Raw genomic sequence first — 24480 nt, forward strand, 5'->3', positions numbered from 1 at the left:
CCAATAATCACTACGGCGATAGATAATTATCCATTTCACCCACAAGGATTAACGTAAAGCCTCCAGAAGTCCCACTTGAAAATAGACTAATTCAGAACTCATCATTCTTGAGTGTAGAGTATTTTAATCCAGTTCATAAGGAAGATTTTAACGACTGTGGGACTACATTTACATGAAGGTTCTCCCAAGACTAGGATGCGTTCCCACGTATGAATCTGAATCTCACATTGACTTATTGACCTAATACTATATTTTTAATGTAGGTGGAGCTTCATCCAAAATTGAATTTAAGATAGAAAACACACAACCGCTGTCTGCTGGTTCCACAAAATAGGTACACTTAACCAAATCCTCTGTCGCCTCTCACAGCGTCCACTGACGAGCTGTAGTTTGAAAATATAAAGACTACTGTCCACGTGTCTCACTGGGAGCGCGCGTCCGTGTCCCGCTGATGAGCGAGCAGCATTTTCTCCTGATGCAGCTCGTTTGCGGCGCGTCGCTCTGCTGGGGCTCCCAAACTTTGCCTCGAGCTGACAGAGGAGCTCGGCTACAGATGGAGGGCTAAGCCTGCGTGATCTCTCCCTGCCAAAGGCAGGAAATTAACTGCAGTGTGCTTGATATTACCAGGTGGCGTGAGAATATTAAAACATTCATTAAGAGACGTATGTAATAGCAGGTCACAAGGTAAAGATCATGTGTATGTGTAAAAACCCGGGTCAGTGGAGAAAGCACTGGCATCATGTTCAGGCTCATCATGCTGCAATCAGACGAATGCTTGTCCTACGTGTCATCACCCACACCCCAGACATTAATACGGAGCTTAACACCATGATCTCCAGCAACAAGGGTCACCACCTTTGGAATTATGTCAATGGAAGCCAAAAAAACTGCATTTCTTTACCATAATGTAGAAATTTATATTTAGAATTGATTTATATTTAGAAATAATCCTCCATCTGCTCTGAACCATGAAGTACGTATTCAACATTTTCATAAATTAGGTTAAGTAAGTAACAAATAATTACTGTATAATTTAGATCGTGTGTGTCACAGTGCTTCAACAGATTTCTGGCCGAGACAAATCAATGTTCATATTCATATATTTTATATAATGTATATCAAACTAAAACTAATACAGCATCAAACTTAAAAAGGCTAAAGAGGGGAAAAGAAAAATGAAAACGGAGCAATCCATTGGCTTGTGGAGCAGTGGATGTTAAAACCAAAGGAGGCTCAGCAGATGCTGCAGGTGGGCCTCATGTCCGGTCCTCATGGCACACAGGCGGACAGAAGGGTGTGGAGCGGAGGAGGGGGGAGGGGGGGGGGGGGGGGGGGGGGGAGAACTGGAGTTTGGGGAAGGGGGTAAATACAGGTGGAGATGAGTCGGCCCAGACTACGGCAGGGCAACATCTCTTCTTGCACTTTATTTATTTCATTTTGATTTTTTTTGATTCCAAACAAAAAAAAAAACATGTTCTAAAAAAGCAGCCTTGGTGTTAAATGTGGAAACAAAGGGAACAAGTTCATTTTCTCTTTCCTTGTGACAAACATTTGTCTACTTCGGTCTCTCAATGCTGTTATTACACTGTGTTTGTGTGTTGTGAGGAAAAACCCATGACACAGCAGCTGGGAAGGTGAAGTTGTGACGTGTGTGAGAAGAGTGGAGAGAGAGAGAGAGAGAGAGAGAGAGAGAGAGAGAGAGAGAGACAGAGAGAGAGAGAGAGAGAGAGAGGGGTCTGGTGGAGGTCAATGTTTGGCTGTGTGCTTGTGATACCGTCTTTGCTCCTCTGTGTGCGACACATGGACACCGGGCATTCATGTACCACAATCAGGCTGAGGGCAGAGAAGCTTGCTTGCACTTGAGCGTCACTGGATGTGCATGCCAGTGTGTGTATGTATGTCAGAGAGAACGACTGTGTGTTAGGGTGTGTGTGTGTGTGTGTGTGTACTGTAGGCCCAGACTGTGCTGGACCCATGCTCTGTAGTTAGTGTGTGTCCAGCCTGTTCATCAGTCATTCAGTCCTCTCAGCTACCAGGGGGCCAGGTCCTACTCCTTAGCCTCCAGGAAGAGCGTCTCCTGTGGGAACAACTTGGCCTCCAGCAGAGTCGAGCCTGGATCCAACTGGGTGATCTGAGAAGAGGTGGAGGAAAAGGCACAACGCTTTAGACCATCACCAATACAATTTTATAACTAAGGACAACTTTTATTACTAGCTGATCTCATTAAAATGATTTGAAATTAAACAGTGAAAATTATTTGTAATTTCCACAAATTTACTTTCAAGACACATGCATAAACTTTACCTCATGTGAAAGACAGAAAACCAGAATATCACATTTCACAAAACGGAAACAGCAAATATTTGGCAGTGTTGCCTGATTAGTGTCCAATTATTACATGTGTTGGCAAACAGATTTCTGCCAATTGACTCATTAATTATTCAAACAATTGTTAGACGGCCATTTGATGCTTTACTTTTTCCTCTTTGTTTTGGGCACGCACCCACAGGGAGCAGCAGCAGCAGATCCTAAACTGGCTCAGCAAAGTGGTACGACTTGAAAACACCAGTCCCAGCATAAGTTCTGGCATCGTTTCTTTATCTAAATGTTTTCCCACTCATCCGTGTGACGCAGACACGGTCGTTCTTCACCGCTCGCCATATTTCCCCTAAAGCCCAGGCACAGTTCAATGAATGGGTGTGTGCGTTTGTAGGAGAATTTGTACAGTGTGTATTATTCTAACACCATGTTTTTAAGACGTCTAAGCAGTAATCTGAGCTGTTGTTTCCCTAAGAGGGCCGTCAGGCTTTGTTTTCTTAAAGACGCTGCAGTCCAGAGCAGAGGGATGAAGGTTACAGGACAGGAGGGACCGTGTGTGTGTGTGTGTGTGTGTAGGCTAATAATTAATGACACATTTCTGATGTTGTAGAAGACAGAAACATTTGTCAGCCTCAACGCTTGCCACAACAGTTATTGTCTAAAAGTGGAGGAATAATCCCGCACCACCCACAGCGAAGCTGATCGAGTTAACCAACATGAAGGGGGTCTGACCCCTGTTTTTTTTATTTCTTAAACAGGACAATCTGACTCTCTCTGACACCCTCTGTCCCTGTGGGCCTCTTAGCTTATGTGAGCTAATCACTGGTGGGGTTGTGTTACACCGGGCCAATCTAACACCTGGGCTGAATGAGCGAGGCGGTGTGACACTGAGATGTGTCCAGGGCTTATCTGGTGACTGCTGCGTCAGGCCCTCTGATTAGGGCTCCTATTCTAACCTCACGGTGGGATAATTAACCAGTTCCCTGTACCTGCTTTAGAAGGCCAGAGGGCGAACTTAGGGCATTAAAGGTCAACCTCCAAACAAGCAGAGTGATAAGCCTGAGACTGACTTTTGCCAAAAGAGAAACGTGAACTCTAAGTTCGAACCAAGCCACATCTTCACCTCTGCTCAGCCTCTTGTTGAATGTGCCGTCTTAGTCATAGTGTTGTAACAATGGGATATTTTAAAATGTCAAATTCATGTGTTGTATACAAATCCTAACAATTTAGCAGATTTTTAAACAAAACAGAGTTTTTGATTTTAACTTACACAATCTCAGACTCAGAGCTGTGTAGTCATACATACTAATTTATTTTAATTGGCAACTTAAACTGGTATTAAAGCCGACAGGACTAAACACGTTCATTAACTTTAAAAATCTAATTTAAAACATCGACACCTTAGAACTTGTGATAACTGCAAAAACTCAAAGTAAAGCTTGAGGGTGTTCAAAGAATCTGAGCAGAAAGGGTGAGAGGAGAAAAAAAAACAGGAGGCACGTAAATTAGTGGAAGGTGATGAGGACACATCCACATCAGACAACCAATCCATCTCCCATGGGTGTTTGGAAATGTCACACCATGTGCACGTCAGCAGTCTTTGACTCCGTGTCATTCATCTCCTTCTCCTCATTTTAACGTGTCATTTAGACTCTTGACTTCTCAGCGGGGTCCTCTGGGCAGGGAGGGGCTGCCACATCAACCTCCTGCCCCTCACCTAGTCAGCTGCCTCGTAGCACAGCGGGGGGCAAGATGCCATGAGGAGAGGTAAATTGGTGTGTCTGTTTTTGTGTGTGTGTGTGTGTGTGTGTGCGCTTGCTGCAAACATATTCCATCCCAACGGTGGTGAATTCAACCAACAGGGCTGCTGCCTTCCTTTTCCCACCTCAGGAGCGGCGCGCCGCAAATGGCTGCCATGCTAATGAACCTGACAGGCTGCTATGACACCACAGCATCAGGTAAAAGCAAATGAGGCTTTGGGGTGGAGCAGGTGTGTGCGAGTGCGCTTGTGAGTCCGCGAACTAGCATGTAGGCGAGTGCGGGGAGGCGCGCGCGCTCTCCGAGTGAAATTAGGATGAGAGTCTGTGCTCGCAGGGCACCAGGGAGAGACGACAGGGGAGAGCAGCATCTGACTCTGAAAAAGAAAGTAGGGAAACAAGATGCCACACTGACACAGGAGACGGGCGCCATCGGTGATTGTTTACATTGTTATCCAATTAACAGACCATAAGCATGGAGGCATCTGTCAACAAACAAAGCTGTTGTTTTTCCTCTGCTCTGCCTAAGCCATAGTCTCTCCTCCTGTGCCTACACAGCATCGCATACATACATGCATGCATACATACATACATAAGACAGACACAATCTAGCTCTCTGCTGTGCAGTTTGTCGTTAACCTTGAGTCAATACAATTTTTATCAGCACATTTACATCAGTTGGATGAGGTAAACCAGGAAACTATTGGACTAATAAAAAGCATTAATTCTTTATTCATTACTCCCCCCTCCTTTACGAACTCAAGAGCATTTGTAGGAAAGAAAATGTTTTCCAGCTGTTAATTAAAATACATGGATAACAGATTAAAAACTGACTTAAATTCTGCCAAATTCAAAATCTAAAGAGGTAAAACAATATTTGGAAGCTGAGTATTAAAAAGCCTAATTTTAAAACTGGAACCAACTACAAAGACAGATGGTGTTTCTCGGCAATCTTTGATATTTTATCTTTTCTTTCCTCATGGAAATTTGTATGACATAGAAAATCGTCTTGTGTGTTTTTGGCATAAAAAAAAAGAAGATTTTACTACGGTTAAAACCACATAATTAGCACGTAATTTAAAATAAATAGCACAATGTAAGACACTTGACTCAAAATGAATAAAACACACTGATAACAGAGAAGGCGACACTAAGCAACGCTCAGCCGTGAAAGAAAAGAAAGGCAAAATAAACACGGGCCCTCGAGATGTCCGTTTCCAACATAATCAAATGTGCAGCTGAAATAACGCATTTTTAATGAAGCCATTACAGGCTCTACTATGTTAATTAAAACCAAATAACTTGTCTGTTTTAAACTAGTGTTGTCAAGTGTTTATTTGGCAGGTTACAAAAGCAGTGGGAGATCATTATCTGCTGCCAGAAGCGTTGACAGCACGTAGCGCCGGGGCGCGAACAGAAAAGAACAAATCCGAATACGGTACTTCAAAGGGAGAAAAGCACCGCACAGACCGGAGTGGAGGGGGTGGGGGTCTGGGCTGAGGGGGGGGGGGGGCAATATGGGAAACGAAGACGAGCAAATGAAGAAAGTATATTTATAAGATGCTTTTGATGAATCAATTTAAAAAAAGGAAGGAATGAGAAGAAGCATTGGGCAACGAATGAGGGCAAGAGAAAATTCTAAATGCATGTGAGGAAAAGTGTTTAGGGAGGGGGGAGGAAAGAGGAGGGAAAAGGGAGACAGAGGGAGGGAAAGCGAAGGAGGAGAAAAGAAAGGGTTGAAGGTGAAGAGGGGCCTGCGATTATCAGGGGAAAACAAGAGTCTCTCTGTTATGAATAGTAATTTTAGTTTGGTATAATTTTCCACAGAACAGCCTAATAAAGAAAGAAAATAATGATTTATTATAGCTGAGCTTAAGGGTAATTTCCAGGAGATCATTTACTGTAGATGGTGGCCTAAGATGGAGCCATATGTAATGTTAGGTTCAGGGATGGAGCAGTGGGTTTGGAGAGCGAGAGGGGGAGATTACGAGAGCAGCCCAGAGGAAGCAACTCCGAATGAAGCGATTTTAAAATAAACTCCTGCAGCTCCTCCTGTGAAAACGACTGTCAGATAGCGGCAGAAGAAAAACAAAACACACCCGTGCAACAGATGTGAAACCGATTTCAGCGCCGCGGTTTATTGTTTCTACATCTCGAGTTTTGTCTAAGAATCGCTCGGACGAAAGACGGCGGCGGCGCTGGACGGCGGATTAGCAGAAGGTGAAATACAGTACAGTATCACAGTGAGAAGCCAATACTCCGCTTCCACAGTGTTTGGGTGTCAATGAGCCGCCAGGCAGGAAGAGCCGATTGCCGATTATTATGTCAGCAGTCTAAACATGTTCACCGCGAGCTGAAAGAAGAAGACCTCGGGCCTTTCGGCGCTGGTTTGCGCTCAGCCTGTATCAAAGAAAAAGAAGGAAATTCTTGAATGAAAAGCTCCACGCTGAAACACTAAATGCCCCCCCCTCTTCCACAAACTCGCTGACAGTCATAGAAATGGAGAAAGGGTTAGTTCCCTGAGCACGGCTAAGCCTAGTACAAATGATGCCAGTGTTAGGCCTGCTGTAGTGCTGAAGAGATAAGCCACTGATACCAAATGTTGGGGAAGAGACGCAGTCCAAAAATTGGAGACTAATAGGCATTTATTGGCCGGGCTGCAGGAAGGTGAGAAAAGCATGAATCACAGATGTTCCAGTCGGTTCTCATCTTTGTGGACAGTGCGTTATAGTTCTACAACATGAGCCTTCGTCCTGATCGCTCGCGTTGTAGTTTTATCTCCAATTATTTTACATATGCGTTCACTTAGAATCCCAATAAAGTGAGTTGTTCCAAAAGGTGTCTTCCAGTCGAAGGAGTGGAAATTTAATGAAGAGGGACGACAACGAGGGAAAGAGCAAAAGAAAGAGTGACACTGCACAAAGCCACCGAAAACTAGAAAAGGGAAAGAAGGTTTCAACAGTTGTGCAGTATTACAAATGCAATAGTGGTCTATCCTCTATCCCCTGATCCTGGCAGAGCAACAGTGAGAGCGTCTGGACGGGATGGAGGCTTTCTATGCTCCCTCTCATTTAATTACAACACAGAGCTGCAGGATTAGACAGGGGCCTGTGTTCACAGCCTCATACTGGCACTACTACCGAGCTGCTTCCCCACTCCCTTTCCACAAATCTCTCGCCTTTCTGTTTTCTGGAATTATCTCCCATCCTCTTCTTTTTAATATCTTCTCCACTTGTCTTCTCTATCCTTTTCTCTTTCCGACTGTTTCTCTGATTAAATCTTCTCTTTGTTTAAGCTTTTGTCTTCTCTGTTCCCTTTTCGCCGACTTCTGCAGTCACCATCCTCTTCTCGCGTCTCTACCCCCCTAATCCTCCCATCCTGTTTTTGCCGGAATTTCATCTGCGATGCAGACACATCTTTATCTCTGTCTCAAACACATGTTTACTCTTGATTATAAAGAGACAACTGTGAATCCTTTAAGTGACAAAGTTGTGAGTGGGGCATGTGTTTGCTTGAAAATATTTGTGCGTGTGTTGAAGTGTGCGCTTGTGACGAAATGAGGAGTGTGAGCTACGTGTTAACGTGTGTGTGCGCATGCGTCAGTTTGAGGTGTTTGTGCCCCAGCAGTCCCAACAGACTAGCATGGCACACTGCCTGGACAAGCCTACACACACACACACACACCTCTATACAACCACCATCACCACCCACCCCTTCACATACACTCCTCTCTTGATTAATGGAAATCTAATTTTTGTTTCCAGCAGCCCGGCTAATTAAACTGGTAGTTAAAACCAGTGCTCATTAGCTACCGCCGAGCACGGCGACCCAACCCTCCAGTAGCTGCTGGGAGCTGACCGGGTGCTGCAGCAGAGCCATAGAGAATACTGCTGACAACTGTATCCTAACAGTCATAGTGTACTGTATTCACAGTGGACTGGGCTAATTAATATTCACTCAATAACACGTGTGCGCAGGTGGAAGGATTAACTGGTGGCTTAACGTGCCCCGTCACAGGTAGAAATAAACAAAGGCAGTTGCTGCAGCAGCGCACAAACCATAAACATCTACAATGATAAAAGCAAGAAATATAAGTAATAAATCAGATTCTTTAACTAATACCTTTAACTAATATCTCTGCCGCTTTCCCCTCGCAAGACCTTCAGACCCAAACGGGAAAGCCAATTACAGCCGTGGATCTCTCCTGCAGAGACGTGAGCTGTGGCCGACAACCCTTCATAACCTGCTGCTACTCGTCAGAAATAGGGATGAATCTAGCGCCCTTCGTGTTGAAGGTCAGTACAAATCCAATGAGGTAATTTAAGGTTCAAGTTCAAATTTAATAGATGTGTTGGTCTTCGAAAGTGTTTCTGGGCGTGTGTTTGTGACTTTGAGAGCGCGCGTGCACGACTCACATTTCTACGAGGGAAGGTGGTGAGGAGCTTGAACTCTTCGAAGGGGTATCCCTTGGACGCCACGAAGTCAAAGAGGACCTGAAGCCTACAGCTGCCTAGGAAGCGCCTCTCCAGGAACTCGCCACTGGGCGTGCGAATTCGCAGTTTGCTGATTTGCTCTCCTGACTCCTCATCGGGCTCCGGTGGAAGGGCCTGCTCCAGAGACAAGCGTATTGCCTGAGGGAAGATGAAAAAATGCATTTTGATCAATAGTTGTAAATGGCTAAATTTAATATTAACATTATATTGTAGAAGCGAGACATAACACAGGATAAGGTGCAGTCATAAAACGTATTCTTCACACACTACAGTGGTTAATGAACATAAATATTATGATGAAGTAATGCACAGCATAACGGCGGTTTCTCTACAGAGTGGTGCATTGTTGACTGAAGGCAGAGATGTTTACAGTGCTATACATACAGGTGCTGGGGAAATGCAGCTGTCTTTCACACACTCAGCATCTGTTTATTTTACAGAGCAGCTCGAGTAATAATGAGAGTTTACCAAAACAAAAGCATTTCAGTGATGATCGAAAAATGACAAAACCAATGAAAATTAAAAAAAAAAATAAGATAGATGTCTACTGTGGTGTATTGTTTTCAAAAAGTTTATAACTGAGGCTTGTTTTCTTGAAAACTGCAACACACTTTTAGACTAAAGGGAAACAACACAGGATTTGATCATAATATAATCAGCTTGTTCCTTTGTGTTGGTATAAGTTAAAGAACATTTATTTATACTATATATATTATATATCTAAAGCAAACAGTCGTCAGCGCCCCCGTCAGTTGCAAGAATGATGACATTGTATGAAAGACAAGCCAAGAGTCTGCTTGCAGCACTGTGGCCTCACATTAATTAAAAGATCTTTTTGTCCTGAGAACGCTATTAAATTAGCTGTCCTGTGTCTCACCCTGCTCCCTGAAGCCTGGAGTAGCTCAAAACGTTGCCAAGTAGCAATGCAGTACATTAAAAACAGTGAGGAGTACTGCGGGCCTCCATCACACCGTTTGCTGGGGATCAGCCACGATTCACCGACACTAAAGACCGAGCCTGCTCAGGCTCTCAGTATCTTCCACCAACTGTTTGCACCAACAAGTCTTCAGGCGTCCGTGCTGATAGATGTCATCGCGTGTAGAGAGCGAAGGTTGACTTTTCTAACACAAAGACAACCACCAACTCTTGTCTTACACAGCAGAGCTAATCAGCTCCAGCCTCTCCCATGAGCCTTCCCCTTTATTCTGCTCGTGCCCCTCACCCTCACCACCGCCCCCATCTTGTTGTTCCTGTTTGGCCAGCCGGGGAGCATATGCTGTGACAACACGCCCCGGCTTTATTTACACACCATAATGCAATTATATTTCATAAGAGTGTACAACAGTAGCTCATTAGCAGCTTCTGGTGTTGGGTGGGCAGGGTAGGGCGCGTGCCGCTCCGCCATCAGCTCCCTCAGGTATAAGAGCTGATGCTGACTGAGTTAAAGGGACCCCTGGGGACAAAGCAACACACTCACAGGCACACACACAGACACACACACACACTTGTCTGTTATTTGTGTGTGTGTGGACATACAAATGCAGACAGCCAGCCGCAGACACAAGCACAACCCTCCCACACAAGTGGGAGGTAGCATCCCTGAAGAAACCACAGAGCACACGTCTGGTGAAGCCTCAGGCCTGGGCTGCTCCACACAAATAATAAGAAGCATCTACCTGTCCATTTACCTACCTCTGTAGCTCCACTCAGCTAACCACACAAAGCAAACAGATGACAGGTGGGGGGGGTGTGGGGGGTACAGGGCCGCATCTGACAACCACACAACTGTATGCTAAGACCCCTGAAGGAAGTAAATAGTAATGTCAACCCACACAAACACGCTGCACAGCCCTCTCAACCTACCAGTTCCCATCTTATCTCCACTTCCTCCTCATCTCACTAGTCTGGGCACAGAATGGAATCACAGGTGCCACCAGAGAGAGGACAATGCTAGAGGGACAGCTTTCTCTGATGTTTTTGTTTCATCGGCAGGTTCGATCACAGTAACAGCCTATGGCCTCGTAAAACCTAATTGAACCGTAAACAGCAACAAAATGTGTCATATCAACATTTGATAAACACATTTATTTACATGTTATTTCATTATTTTTTTAATGAATGAATTGGATTAATACAACTATATTATTGCCCTTTTCTTGTCCATCATTCAATTTAATTTTAGTTTAGTTAAAGTTATCTCAAGGCACTTTACAAGGTAAGATTTAAGACCTTACACAACTAAACCCAACAGATCCCACATCATGCATCTGTGGGCCCCAAGATGTTTAGCACCAATATGACATGTACCGATTGTGCTCTAGAAGCAGCATGGAACCAACAGTGCTTGAGCAGAGAAGACTGATGTAAGTAAAAACACACGGTCATGATGGCTATTGTTGATTAAATTTCACAAGCGTTGGCACAGTTTGGTTAGTGGACTACAGTGATATAATTAAGGAGGCCCAGCCCGAGTCCCTTTTGTTGTTGTCTGTTTAACTTAAGTGACAAATCACCTGAGTGAACAGGGTCACCCAATACCTAGCAGTTCCCCCAGGCTCTGTGCTGCTGAGTAAACAAAAATCAACGAGCACTACACTATATTACTGTAGACTGTACAACGCTGGTGCCATCCTCGCAGACGATCATTGTTTTCCGAGCATGCGTGACAGCGCGCATGCATCTGTGTGTATTTGCCCCCTCTGTCATACAATAATTGTTCTCACGTGAATATGTATGTTTGCTTAGGTCGTGTGTGTTTGTGCACAAGCCTGTGTACATGAGCTGGCCCAGACCTTTGTTCAGTCAGGCTTCAATACAAAGATGTGTGCTGCACCAATGCAAAGCAGTCCAACAGAACAATAACCGCGTGCATGTCAGGTGACATCTACAGGGACGGGCCTCACTGTAATTAGGATATTTTGTTCTTCTAAAATTGCCGCGTGTCATTTCATCCACGCTACATGTGCTTCACTGAATGGCAGGCTTCACCAAAACCACAAACTAATTGACTCATTATAGTAACACAAGAGCAAGACGCTCACTGGTAAAACACAGACCGGTCAGCCTAGAACTGAGTCCTACAGGATATTAATGTGAGTATGATGCACTGTGTGTATACTGCTCGTCTCTTCCTCTTACCTCCTTCTCTTCCTCCTGCTCCTTTCGCATCTGTTCCAGGCGAACTTGCTCGGCCTCTTCTCTTTCTTGGGCTTCTCTCTAAAAAAAAATTACCCAGGAATTTACTCAAACGTGATCTAGCAGCAGAATGAAAATATATGTGACAACTTAGTAGTTTACCTCATTTGCAACCACTGTTTCACATTCTGTGTCATTCATTTGTGCCAGAATAACCTTAAGTAACATGTAAATACACTAAAACACGATCTTATAGCACCCAGTAATAATAAAAGCATCTATTTTATATTAGAATTAGCAATTTAGCAAAAGCATACTGCGGTTTTAATCCTTTGGTTTTATCCAGCATCTCAAATTACTATAAGCAGGAACTGACAGCAACAGTAAAAACACAGCTTGATGCAAAGGTACCTTCTTACGGTCCGCTTCTAAAGACACGCGGTAGGCCTCATCCTGCTCTCTCTTCACCATCTCTCTTGCCTCGCGCTCGTCCTGGGTGAAGGGGGGGGGGGGGCATTAACATAATGGAAGTCACACAAGGACAAAACATCTAAGCCGAGGTGCCGGGTGTGGGAGCTAGGAGGAAAATGCTGCATGTCAATTGTGGTTACATACAAATTTAAGGTACAAAGAATAGCACCAGTGGGGAATTCAATGTGACCGGGATGTCATTTACTAGATCCTGAGTCTCTTTTATGTGTCCTCATCTCACTTTCACTGTTCCCTTCTCTATCATTCAGTCTGCCTCTCTCTTCCTGTTTGTACAGAGGGAAGAGGACAAGCGGCCTTTCTCTTTTTACCTGCTGTGGGCTACAAAGTGTTTTATAAAGACTGGGAATAAATACGAGTGCCCATTGTGTTAACAGTGCGCTGCCATTATTTTTCTATTTTGTAAAGGCCCATGCTGTGTGCCAGCCCGGATATGGCAACGTTAGCTTATTGTGATGATCAGGAGACCACTGTGCAGCGAAGGGGAAAAGAACACAGTGTGCATTGTTGTATTCAGTCTGAAATGCAAAGGATACATTTGTGCTTTTGGCTCCTATAATAGATGCAGATTGAAAGGAAACTGTAAAAGAATGGGAGACGGGCACAAAAGCATCAAAAGTGTCCACTTTCAATAGACAGGCCATGAGTCACGCAAACAAATCTCACAGCGGTTAATGAATGATACTCGGTTTGAACCGCTGTGAAATGTTTTCACCGGCTTCAAATGAACGTGCACCTGATGCGTGAAACGTTATTGTGTCTGTATCTGCTCAAACTGTGTTATTCTAAAGCAGTAAAGCTGTCATTTTCAAGTGATGATGACTGCCAGACACATCCAATGTTCACTAATGTGGAAAACTTTTACAGCAGATTTAAAAAGCTGTAAATTAAAGTTGTCAATGTCTGAACACCTTTGTCCCAAGAACGAATCATAAGCCTGTAATGGCTTCAGCCAAAGCCTTGGTTTTGTACTTCATCTGAAGTGCATTCGCAATGACCAAATATGGTGTGAGGCTGATTAGTCAGTCTGTTACTAACAACTAAGCTAAAACACAGACAACTGTAGGTTGGAGGAAGCCACGACACTGTCCAGCTGCTTTGCTTCCAGACAAACACAAAAGTGACTGTCAAAGAGGAATGTCTGACTTGGTTGAGCATCTGTGTTTGTGTCTGAGTTTGCCTTATGTCTGAGCAGTAAAAGGAAAAAAGCAGGAGGAAGAATGAAGGAAGGGTGTGCGGAGGAGAAGTTCATTCACCAACAACTGAAAGCTGCCTCAGCGAAGATGAGTCAGAGACGGCCATTAGATAACGTCCTGCAATTATGGTTACCGGGATCAGATAATAGGCCCGCCTTAAATGTGAACCTACAGTTCATGATTCGCAGGTAGCTGACTCGCATACAGTAAATGCGTTAAATACTTCATGTCCTTAATGATTATTTGAAGTGTGATAAGAGTGACAACTCCAAAATGAAGCCAGAGCTCTGGAGTAATAGTAACAGAGAGAATAGCTGTCACCAACAATGAGTAACGCACCTGAGGAGGCCTCAGGCTGAGTGTAGGTGTGTGACAGACCTACTGCTTAGCCACGGTTCCCATACCTGAGACGATCACAACAGCACTGTTGGAGGAGCTGCTGCCTGACTGAACTAATGCAGTGTGGCAGCTGTCATCTATAGATACAGTAGTTAACAGCAGCAGAGACAGTGACAAAGGATTTCACAGGTGACACATATGTTATGTATGTGAACTCACTACACTGAACTTTATATAACGAATCAAATACAAAATACTGTACATTCTAGATTTGTTGCTGCTTTCTAAACATCAGACTAAAATCTGTACAGAGTACAAAGAAAGCGTGGAAGGATTACTGAAGTACACAGCTGACTAAAAGCCTGTCTGGACAAAAACGCATGGTGTTTCACTCATTGTCTTGTTTGATGTCACTGAGTAAACATGTGGGTAAGAGGGTCAAGTCCAAGTCTTTGACAGCGAGAGGATCTCCCCGTCATACTGTCCCAGATTCCTGTCTATCACATCAAAGACCGTCACCACTCTTCCCTGGGGTTTTGTATGCGGTCGACCCCTCCACTGTGTTTGTCGGCTTTCTGTGGGGGTAAAACGGGTCACATGCAGTCTGAGTCCTGTATCTACTCAAATTGCAGCCGCCCAAATAAACTCCAATTTAATGGAAATGAGGCTGATCACCAATACTAGCAGCAAGTCAGTCAGCTGTTAAAGTTTATTTTATCAAAGATCTCCATCTTTGCACTATTGTATAATATTAAATCCAAACTATTTCCTTACACATTTAAAATGAGACCTTGTTGTTTATTGTTTTCTGCAGTCGCAGGCTTCTTTAGAAGAGGATTCATTACCTCATCTTTGATGTCCTCTTGTTGTTGTGCTGTGAAGATCTCCATTGCTCCCATTAACCTCATCATGAGCTCATCCACCGTTGTATTGCCTAACCATGAATAATAATCACAATGTAAAGACAATTCTCTTACAGTATCAGACAATCAATAAAGTAGAAATTACCTTGAATAACATTTAGGACTTCGTTGGATGTGCGTTTGCCCATGACTACGAGCAGCAAGGGGAACTGGTCTGTCTTGTACGTCCGTATAGTCTGTGTCACCACGCTGCCAAAATGCCTTGTACACATGGTGAGTAGTCTGAAAGACAAACAAACCAATCCAACCAAAGTGTCAATTTCTCTTCAATTTACAAATCTCATATTCAAAAAAATAAAAACGTAAAAAACATCATAATATGTACATATGTGCAATGTGTGAAAATAGTAGCATATATTCTAGCTTCTAAACCGGCAGCAAAAAAAAAGAAGAGAAAGACATACAACTCGTGGCATTAAGGACTTTAAAACCAATTCTGCATTTTCTTATTCCATCAGAGTGACATGCTATCTCAATTGGAATGGTAGATAAATTAGTATTCCTCACCAGACGCCCAGAATTGATAGGGCAAGGGAGGATTTCTTATTCCATTACAAAGACAGAACTTTAAATTAACATTTCAGAGAGGGAAAAGGGTAGCAGGCAGCCAGGGCCCTGCCAAGCTCCCTGTAAATGTCATAATATTAATGAATTGCTATAGACTGAATGTAAATATAGATTAGCTTTTTCTCCTGCCTTTTAATAAGATCTACTTTAATAACTGGCTGGTAAAATAGAGAAGTTATGGAATGCATGCAGGGACAGTGGGTCAGAAGGAGGAGGCAGATGAAAAGGATGCTGTTTGAATGGGGTGTGTAACTCATTAAAAACAAAAGACAAAGCTCTGGGAGTCACTTGCAGACTTTTCAAACTGTAAAATTGAGTTGCTACGCCTATTCTGGTGCTTTAAAAAGGTAAAACCCATACCAGCACACGCTGGAAATGTTGACAGACTGTGACATTTTGTGAATCTGCAGAACCTGCATTCAGTGCTGGAGAACAAGAAACTACACTAAACTAAACAAGAAAGATTAAACTGGGAGTGACCCCCATCTTGCATGGATGAAATTGGGTACCCTAAAATGATCCTACTGATCATTTTGTCTTGATATTTGTCCCTGTTCAGTCCACGACCAAGGCAGACCATAATAACGGCCCAGAAGGTAACTCTAACCTGTAATGAAAAGCTGGGGAACAATGGAGACTAATTTGAAGGGAAACCCAATCTTAAATCTCGCCTTCAGCACAAGCCAACCTGCTTTGGTTTCCTTCTTAAAACTAAGCAAGTCAGTCCACCACAGTACAAGCAATCTACTATGCAGATCCACTGTTTCTCAGAAAGAGAAAAATCTCCTAATCGAAACACTGAATCCAACAAGGAATGAGTATGAACAGAAGTGAATGAAGGTGAGGTGAACAGTTCAGCACAGTCTCATCCAGCCATAACATAATGTGGTAAAGAATGAAGCCCAGTCCATACCAGAGCCCAGGCCTTTAAAGGCTGCAGGGCTAACTAAATGTAGAGGAAACACCTGCATTAACAAGCTTCGCTTGATAAAGTGATTGACAGCTTCTAATTTGTCACTCATCTCATCTGCACCACTCACTGCATATCCACACTGATAAAAAAGATAATGTTTCCCCAGTCTGTCATGTCACATTTCTTTCACAACTAGGTGGTACGTGAAGACGTCTGGTTGGATCTGACAGTTTCACTGAGCTTCGGTGGGCAGCTGATGAGTGGAGCTGGTACAGTAGCACCGCAGGGAGTAGTTTTGCCTGCCACCTGCGAGGGAGTGTGTCTGGGAACCGGAAGCTCTGATAACTCACTGTGTCGTACACACTTTGTTTCAAAGTGAACATGGACATGTTTTGATTTGAAAAGGACATTTTGTCTTTCCTCTACTCCAGTTTTGACTTCAGGTTGGATGATGTCGAGAGGTGAAGTCAAGTGGACACAACAGTTGCATGTTGGCTTTTCTCTGCGGTTTACACTGACACGCCATTCAGAACGGCATGAATATCGCGCTGAAGGGCAACTGTACAGGTGTTCATAACAGTACCGGGCCCTGCCCAAACGTATATGAATGTGTTAGCAGGAAATTGAAAATCACAATTTTAAATGTCTATAAGGATGAAATCAAAAGGTGTAATTGATTTGAGAACGAGACACAAAATAATCTACTTTCATCAGTTTTGAGCATGTTTGCTTTCTGATCATTTCAATATTTGCTGTGTGCAATGACAGTACAGCACCTGTATGATATATCAGATTAATTTCCCATGGGTACAATTACATTGGCATCCAATCAGTGGAAGTGCATTTATGCATAATTAATCGTCTAACTGAGGAGGAAAACAACAGGCACATTCCAGGATCAGCAGGTTTGTCAGACACGCACTCAAACTAGCTACCTTTCTAACAGCCTGTGTGAATGATGCCAATTACCTGTCATTCTGGATCAGCCCGAGAGCGTGAGAACGCGGAGAAGCCGCGTATGTGCGAGTTTGCAAATGCGCACGCATGTGTTAGCAGCAAAGCTGTGACTAGCTGTGTATGATGAAAAGCTCCAGATGTTGCCTGCTTTTTAATGTGCAATAAAGAGACTCAGCTGGGGCAAAAAGCAAAAGAGGCCAATGAGAGAGAAAGGGGAGTGGAATGAAGGAAGGAGGGATTTTTAAAAAAAAGAAATAATAGAGGGGTGAGGTCAGGGTGTGAGTCTTTCTTAAACAGCTCCTACCACAGGGCAGGCTTAAAACTAGAGGTTGTGGGGAAAAGGAGAGTTGAGGTATTAGAATAAAGAGAAGTCAAATAAGAAAATATCACAAGATGCAGCAGAAAGATGAGCTGAAGTAGACAAACCCAGCATTTGAACATGGAGGATGTGGTTACAAATTCATTTCGCATCATTTCCCACCAAATGCACAAACCAGTGTCATTACCCACGTTATTAGTGAGAGCTCTGTAAAAAAAACTGGATGTTGCAAAGACCTGCCAATTACTAATATCCTAGCTACACTAGGACCTTGAGCATAAATGGCAATATAGAGATGTTTGGACCCCAAGAGAGTCTTTCATCTCCCACTGACCCTCTATTTAGACAGCTTAGTCAAGAACGCCCAATCAGGGGCCTCACCATGCAAACACAACGCCTTTTGTTAGCATGCAACCTCCAAGCTTCAAAAAGAGGAGAGAGAATGAGAATGCAGGGATACAGAGTGTGAGCAATGGAGTGAAAGCTGAATGCGAACAATTAAGGCCATGTCCACACTAACGCAAATAGATCTGAAAACACTGTTTACTGTATGTGTCAAACAAGCTTCAGACCACACTAGCAATGTTAGATTATTTTCCAAAAGATTTCCTGACTGTTAAAATTTTTTAAATCAATGTCAATAAAGACTAGAAGAAATAATACCATTCTTCAAAAACGACAGTGGTACTCGGTCGATACAGTAACATGTCACAGACGCGTTGCTAAATGAGGTATTCTGGCAGTTTTATACCCCCCGACAACTGGAGCTCCTCTCCTACTGGAGTACATTTAATATTCACCTCGGTATTGATGCAAGCAGTCTGCTCCTCCAGACAGTAAGCTCATATAAATAAAACATTAGGACTAAGATCACAGTCAAGACTTATAGGTTAAGTTATTGCTCTATTAAACTTTACAGCAGCTGAAATGAAATAGTTAAAAGAATTTTTCCGATACACGCCAACATGAGAAAAGACCCGATAATAGATTTAGTGTCTCAACTGAAGGAAAAACGGGGGTTTTAGTTTTTGACAATGCCAATGCTATTAATAAGCAAAGCAGTTCTCTTACTTCATTCATTCTTAGATTTTAATTTAATATTGTGGAGTGCCTAAATAAATGATGGAATCATTCCAAACGAATTAGGTTCAGAGTCATGACTGGGTATAAAAAGAGCATCCTGAAGATCTGAGTCTTTAGTAGTAAAGACAGGGCATGTTACACTATGAAGCATAAGCAAAAATATATTCAATTAAAATGTTATTATCACAAAGTTTCGAGGGATCAGTATTAATCTCTCTAATGAAAATCCCTAAACCAGTCATTAAACCATATGACTTCTAAAGGGGCTGAAATGCTGCATCCAGCAAGAACAGGTGAACATCTTCTCTTCCGAATCTAAAGCAACCAATCCAACGCTTCTCATTTTCTAAATATCCCAGCAGATAAATCCTGGTACCTGGCTTTGTTGGCTTCTTTGGTGACGTCCCATGCCCATGTGATGAAGTTCTGGCTCAGGTAGGACACAATGGAATCAGCACACATCATTTGGGAGCAGAAGACATTGCTGAGGACACTGTCGTCGTTATGGAGGTAGATGGCCAGCAGCTTTCTCTGTGGAGGACAGGAGGGAGAGTTAGAGGCAGAGAAAGAAAAGATTTCCCTGAGATGGGAAGGTGTTTGCTACTCATTTGTGTTTTGGGAGGAAGCTGTGAGGGTGTGTACTGATGAGCAAAAAGTGATATGGGTCTGTTAAGATTTCTCAGACACGCGTGTTCAACGCATTCCCACATTACATGACCATGAGATGACATGAGGGACTAGTGGGTGCAGGCTCAGCATGACTTCTACAGACCACAACGAGACCACAACTGGAAAAAAGCAAATACCACACAAAATCAAATGAAGAGTGGTGTAAATAAAACTTCACTTGGAGGCAATGAAGATGTGGAGAAAACAAAACAGACAAATCACTCTATTTATTTTACACCAAATGCCAGCAGCCTGTTCAGGTTAGTAGCGGCAGGGCCAGACAATATTGACGAAGCTCCAAATCCAAGGATATTGACACCATCATATAAGCCTGGCAGATTCTCCCTACTGACAATCTAATTAAAAAACAAACACACCCACAAACACAAAAGGTTCCAGGGGACAATGTAGGAAATAATGCTCTTTAAATTACATGTCACTTCTCTTGCTATAAAACAAAAACATAAGAAAAACTCTCTCAGTCTGCTTAGTTCATTTTTAACCACAGCTGTGAGGCGGGGAGGGTCAAGGGGTCTGTTTCTCAGGAGCAGTAATCTAGGCTACGCACGCCAAAAAGCAAAAAATCTACACTGGGTGTAAAATGTGAAGGGAAGTGAAAGACGAAGTTGTGCTATACTGTGGCCTGTGTAGAATAGGAATGGGAGAGCACTGCTGTGTTTGCTCAACGATTAGTGCTTTAGAATAATCTCCAGGGCTCCTAGAGAGAAGGAGCTGGGGACTCATTCATCGGGCCGATTCAACGGCCTGAAAAGATTAAACACTCATGCTGAGAAGACAAGCAAATTCAGTTTTGAGAGAGGAAGGAGTGTGAGGGGAGGGAGAGTTTTACAACATTAAAAAAAATGTAAATCTGATACACGCTCAAACAACGACGTCCCAGCACACATGGACAAATGCACAAACAAAACTCTGCAGTGCCCACAAGTTAAGGAGGACTCACACTCATCCACATGCATGGTCAATTAGAGCAAGTGTAAAGACTAATCAAAGTGGGAATTTTGGCCAACTGAACTCCTTCATCTTAGTTAAACTGTCTATACCCCTCTGTTCCCTCTCCGCTTTCAAGTCAGATCTTTTGTATTGCCTGTCTTAGCAGGGAGGAGCAAATCCCTCAGTTAAGCTAAATTACTAGGTCCAACCTGAGCTAGACAGTGACCCCATAGCCTTTAGTCACACCTGTCCACCTGTGTGTGTGTGTGTGTGTGTGTGTGTGTGTGTGTGTGTGTGTGTGTGTGTGTGTGTGTGATTCTAGGTTCCTGATATTTTATACATGAGATTATTAGTTTTTACTGCTAATGTTCATTTTCATTTCACTTCCCTTTGCTTCAAAATGAATAGAAAGAATAAAAGTACCAACTACTCTAGGGTCACTTGCCAGATATTGACGCAATTTATCAGAGGAAGTAATGTCTTTGGCAAAATGCCAATTTAAATCTGAAACCATGTGTTTTTATTAGGAACAATTTCTCAATTATCAGACATTGAAAAAGCCACAGCATTTCAAGAACTAAAAAAAAAACATTCACAACATTCTGCAAAATTAAAGTCATGGTGCAAACATAATAAAATCAAAAAGTCACCTTTTAAACAGTAACTCTAGGGGGTCCGAGATATTCTCCAGACAGATCTGTCTGTTTAATCAAGAGTACATTATCTACATCATCAGTGACACATTAAGACGCTTTTAACCATATGTCCTCTGTGTCTAAAGGATGATACATAACAACCTACTTAACAAGCTAGAGGGTTGAAGGAAGGATGGGGGTCCAGATAATGATTGTTCTACAGATGGCAGGCTCAGTCTAGAAAAGCAAACACTTCGAAATGAAGAGCTCAAATGACCAATCTAATGACCTCCACACACAGTGGGAAAACACATTTGGATCGATGACTAACCACACAGGAGGTTCTGCAGACAACGCTGAAAACACATTAACTTCCTACTACAGCCACAGCACCAGAATGTAGTCACTGTCCAAAGTGTGACAAAGGTAATCACATTATCCCACTCGACACCGATTTAACTATTCATCTATTTTTTCCCAAATGGCAGCCAAATTCACTGGTGCTTGTGATCTACAAGCACTGCCGTCAATGAGAGTCACGAACACGTGTCATTCATGCCGGGCTGCAGAGCAGATACTTGGCAGTGATAAATCCATAAACTCCGCTCTTCAGCGAGGCTATGAATTTTTATGTGTCTTTGTGTGTGGCAGTCAAGCGAGAGGAGTGGAAAACGGAGGAGAGTGGGGTTAGAGTGATTAACCATTGCGTTGATGGGGATTTAGTGAGGATCGTGGCTAGTGATGGGTGGCCTATCTCTCTGTACGCTCTGACTAACCACTGATCCCCAAGAGGGTTCAGCTCAGCTCAGCTCAGCTCTGCAGCCCAAAGCATTTTCATTAAGGATGGATTGAGTCTATCTCAACAGCCCCCCACACACACACCTTCAGAAACACTTCATCAAATGTAGTGTTTTGCTTAGTGATTAGTCTTTCCCAGGCTTTGAGAGAGTGTGACTGATTCCTCTGTTTATAAACCCACTGAGTAGCTCTCTTCTGTCAAATCTGTCCTATTCCAATATCCCCTTAATGAAATAGGCCTTTTCTGTGATGAGGACACAAAAACTAGATTGCGCCCGCAAAGAGCACAGGGTGGAATGGCTGAAAATATAAAAAAAGGCGCGGTGCAATCACGCGCATATGCTACTGTCGAGAGCAGCATGTTTTGGCCTGTCATCTAAGATGCTTCCGACAAAACAGGACAAACACAGATCAGATCAAATAGCTTCTGTTTTCAGGCAGAATACTTTGCACATATCCGGCTTCCCTAAAGCCACGCTAACCACGGCACAGTTGGCAGGCTAAATCACGCTCACCCAGAATAAAAGAAACTACAGTGAAAATGAATACTATTTTGCCCCAGCTCTGAGTAGAGCACAGTGGTACAATACAGTATGTGTGAACACCAGGGAGACATTGGCCATATTGTGCTGGCTTAGGAGAGGAGATCAGCTGGGAAGCAGGCGTTACGCCAAGCTTCTCTTTATTGTGTTTCCATCTCTGCTTATTTCACACTCTCTATATCCCTTCACCCTTATCCCATAAACATACCTGCTCATCTTTCTCACTCAAGTCGCTCCATCCGAATTTCTGTTTTTGACCCTCCTCTATAACAATTTTGCTCCCCATATCATCAATCACACCCTCCCTCTCTGTGTGCCTGGTGATCTGAACCCCCCTAACATCTTGCTGTGTCCTCACAGTCTAATAAGACAGTAATCCACACAAGCTGTCAGTTGATACAAGCCTCCTTAAAAGGACAAAAGCCGAAAAACAAGGGGAAAAGTGGACAGCTAAAAATAAAGCCTCAGCTGTCAGGCTCAAAATTTGATATGGGTTTGATTTAATGATCTCAATGTGTCTATAAAGCCTTCATCACACAGCGAGAGGCAGGGGGTTGACAAATAGCAGTAAACACAGTAGGAAAATCAACTTAGATCATTAATGCCAATACATTACAGCTAGTGTTAAAGTTGAGGAAGATCAGTAATAGCTTCATAAGAAGTAGCAGTTTTTAGTTCACAGTTGATGTAAAACATAAGTCTGCTGGTTCAGTTTATTTGTTTTGGTCCCCTTGATATTATGAATTTCTCCGATTTTCACAAGTTTGGCAGAGATTATCTGGCTTCTGTGGAGTTCTGTGAGTCGCAATGTAAGTGAATTGTCGCTGCCAGACTTCTGTTATGAACACTGCTAATTTGCATATTAGCATATAAAATTAGAAGCCCCAGCTAAAAACAATTTCCCATATTAGAAGAGTGCTTTTGTGTTTCTACTACCCTATACATACAGGAGCCTATGCATTAGAGTGTTAATTATGCATCTCTAATAGCTAATAAAGTTGCACTGAGGCCAACAAAAGCACAAGGTCAGTACTGCTTGCTGTAATGGGACAGCAACAGTGCTAGCGCTAAATTGATTAAATAAATAAAAAATAAAAAAATCGAACACTGGATTAAGACAACTACGAGATGAATCTGACAAATGCTACTTTTAAACTTCAAACACTTCTTCCTTCTACTGTAGTAAGGATAATAATTAAAAGATTATTTTTAGGGCACTCACTGATCATAAATCCAACTCAGAAGCTTAAAATAAAACAAAAATGCTATCATCCATTACACTGTCTGACAGTCTAGTAGCTCACTCACATCTCTGGCTTTGCCATAGAAGGCCTCTTGAGACGCTGCCTCCAAAGACCCAATGAAGAACATTGGGTGGGTCTCTCCATATCTACAGGACACGCGCACAAAGAAAATTGTAACACAATAATAAATAACATTCATGTATAATAATATCATACACATCATATAATAATTTCATCATCTCTTGAATCAATATAACAACCCAGCCTACAGCAGCTCACCTTGAAGAAAATTCGGCAGTAAAGTGCAGTAAGGCATCAGCTTCATTCTCACTATTCTCTGGCACTGTAAACAGACCAATGTTAATATAGGGTAAGATTTAATACAAAAGTGAAAGCAGCAGTAAGAATTCTAATGTGACATCATTGAGCGAGTGCAGTGTACGTACTCATAGGTGATTTCCGACAGCTTGAAGAGCCCATTCCAAACATCTCTGAGTCATCAACACCAAATTCTGACGCATCCTCAAAATCATCCCCCTCACTGTCACTGATCATATGGACATCAGCACACTGTGGGCATAATTTATTCATTTACTGTAAGGAACGTACAGGCAGTTGCATGGTTCCAAGAAGAAAGAGAAACATGTACCGGTACATGTTTTGGGCATGTACCTCTTCTGTAGGCTCCTGGGCATTAGCTGGTGCAGACCTCCGACAAACGCTGAGATGATGGCAAGGGTAGCTTATTCCACAGACTGCTAGCGTCATCTGAGAAGGGAAAACATAACAAAAGGAGTCATATAAAGTGGAATTAACTAAGTAAGTAATAAGTTTATTATCGAACTCAACCGGTTTAAAAAGCCCTTATTGATTGTTATCATAGCTCCTTTTCTAAATTCTTTGGTCATCCTATCGTATCCCATGCCTTGATGACACCTAACTGTACAAGCACAGCCTGTACTTTTGTACCTTCTTTAAAATACACAGACACACACACACGCACACGCAGTCGCGTTTCTCATCAACGTGGGGACTGTCAATTGACGTAATGCTTTCCCTAACCTCTTACCCTACTCCTAACCATCACAAATAAAGGCAGATGTTTAACCTTTGTTCTAATCTGAACCAAAACTCAAAAAACCTCAGCAGTC

The 24480-nt window shown here is 42.9% G+C and overlaps 1 protein-coding gene across 2 annotated transcripts in view; it reads right to left on the reverse strand.

Annotated features, from left to right (window-relative positions):
- Positions 1-1082: 1082 nt before the first annotated feature.
- Positions 1083-24480, reverse strand: part of faf1 (Fas (TNFRSF6) associated factor 1) — a 46859-nt gene continuing 23461 nt past the window's right edge. Inside the window, exons 10-20 of one of the 2 annotated variants that reach the window (XM_029147846.3) lie at positions 24002-24097; positions 23776-23899; positions 23609-23672; positions 23394-23475; positions 18867-19021; positions 14737-14873; positions 14574-14662; positions 12116-12196; positions 11708-11785; positions 8492-8707; positions 1083-2131 (exon numbers count right to left, since the gene is read on the reverse strand). In XM_029147846.3, the coding sequence (XP_029003679.1) occupies positions 2048-2131; positions 8492-8707; positions 11708-11785; positions 12116-12196; positions 14574-14662; positions 14737-14873; positions 18867-19021; positions 23394-23475; positions 23609-23672; positions 23776-23899; positions 24002-24097 (1206 nt within the window). In that variant the 3' untranslated portion in view covers positions 1083-2047. The other variant, XM_055508015.1, reaches the window with a different exon arrangement.

This window comes from Betta splendens, chromosome 4 (genome assembly GCF_900634795.4).
Source record: "Betta splendens chromosome 4, fBetSpl5.4, whole genome shotgun sequence".
NCBI lineage: Eukaryota > Metazoa > Chordata > Actinopteri > Anabantiformes > Osphronemidae > Betta > Betta splendens.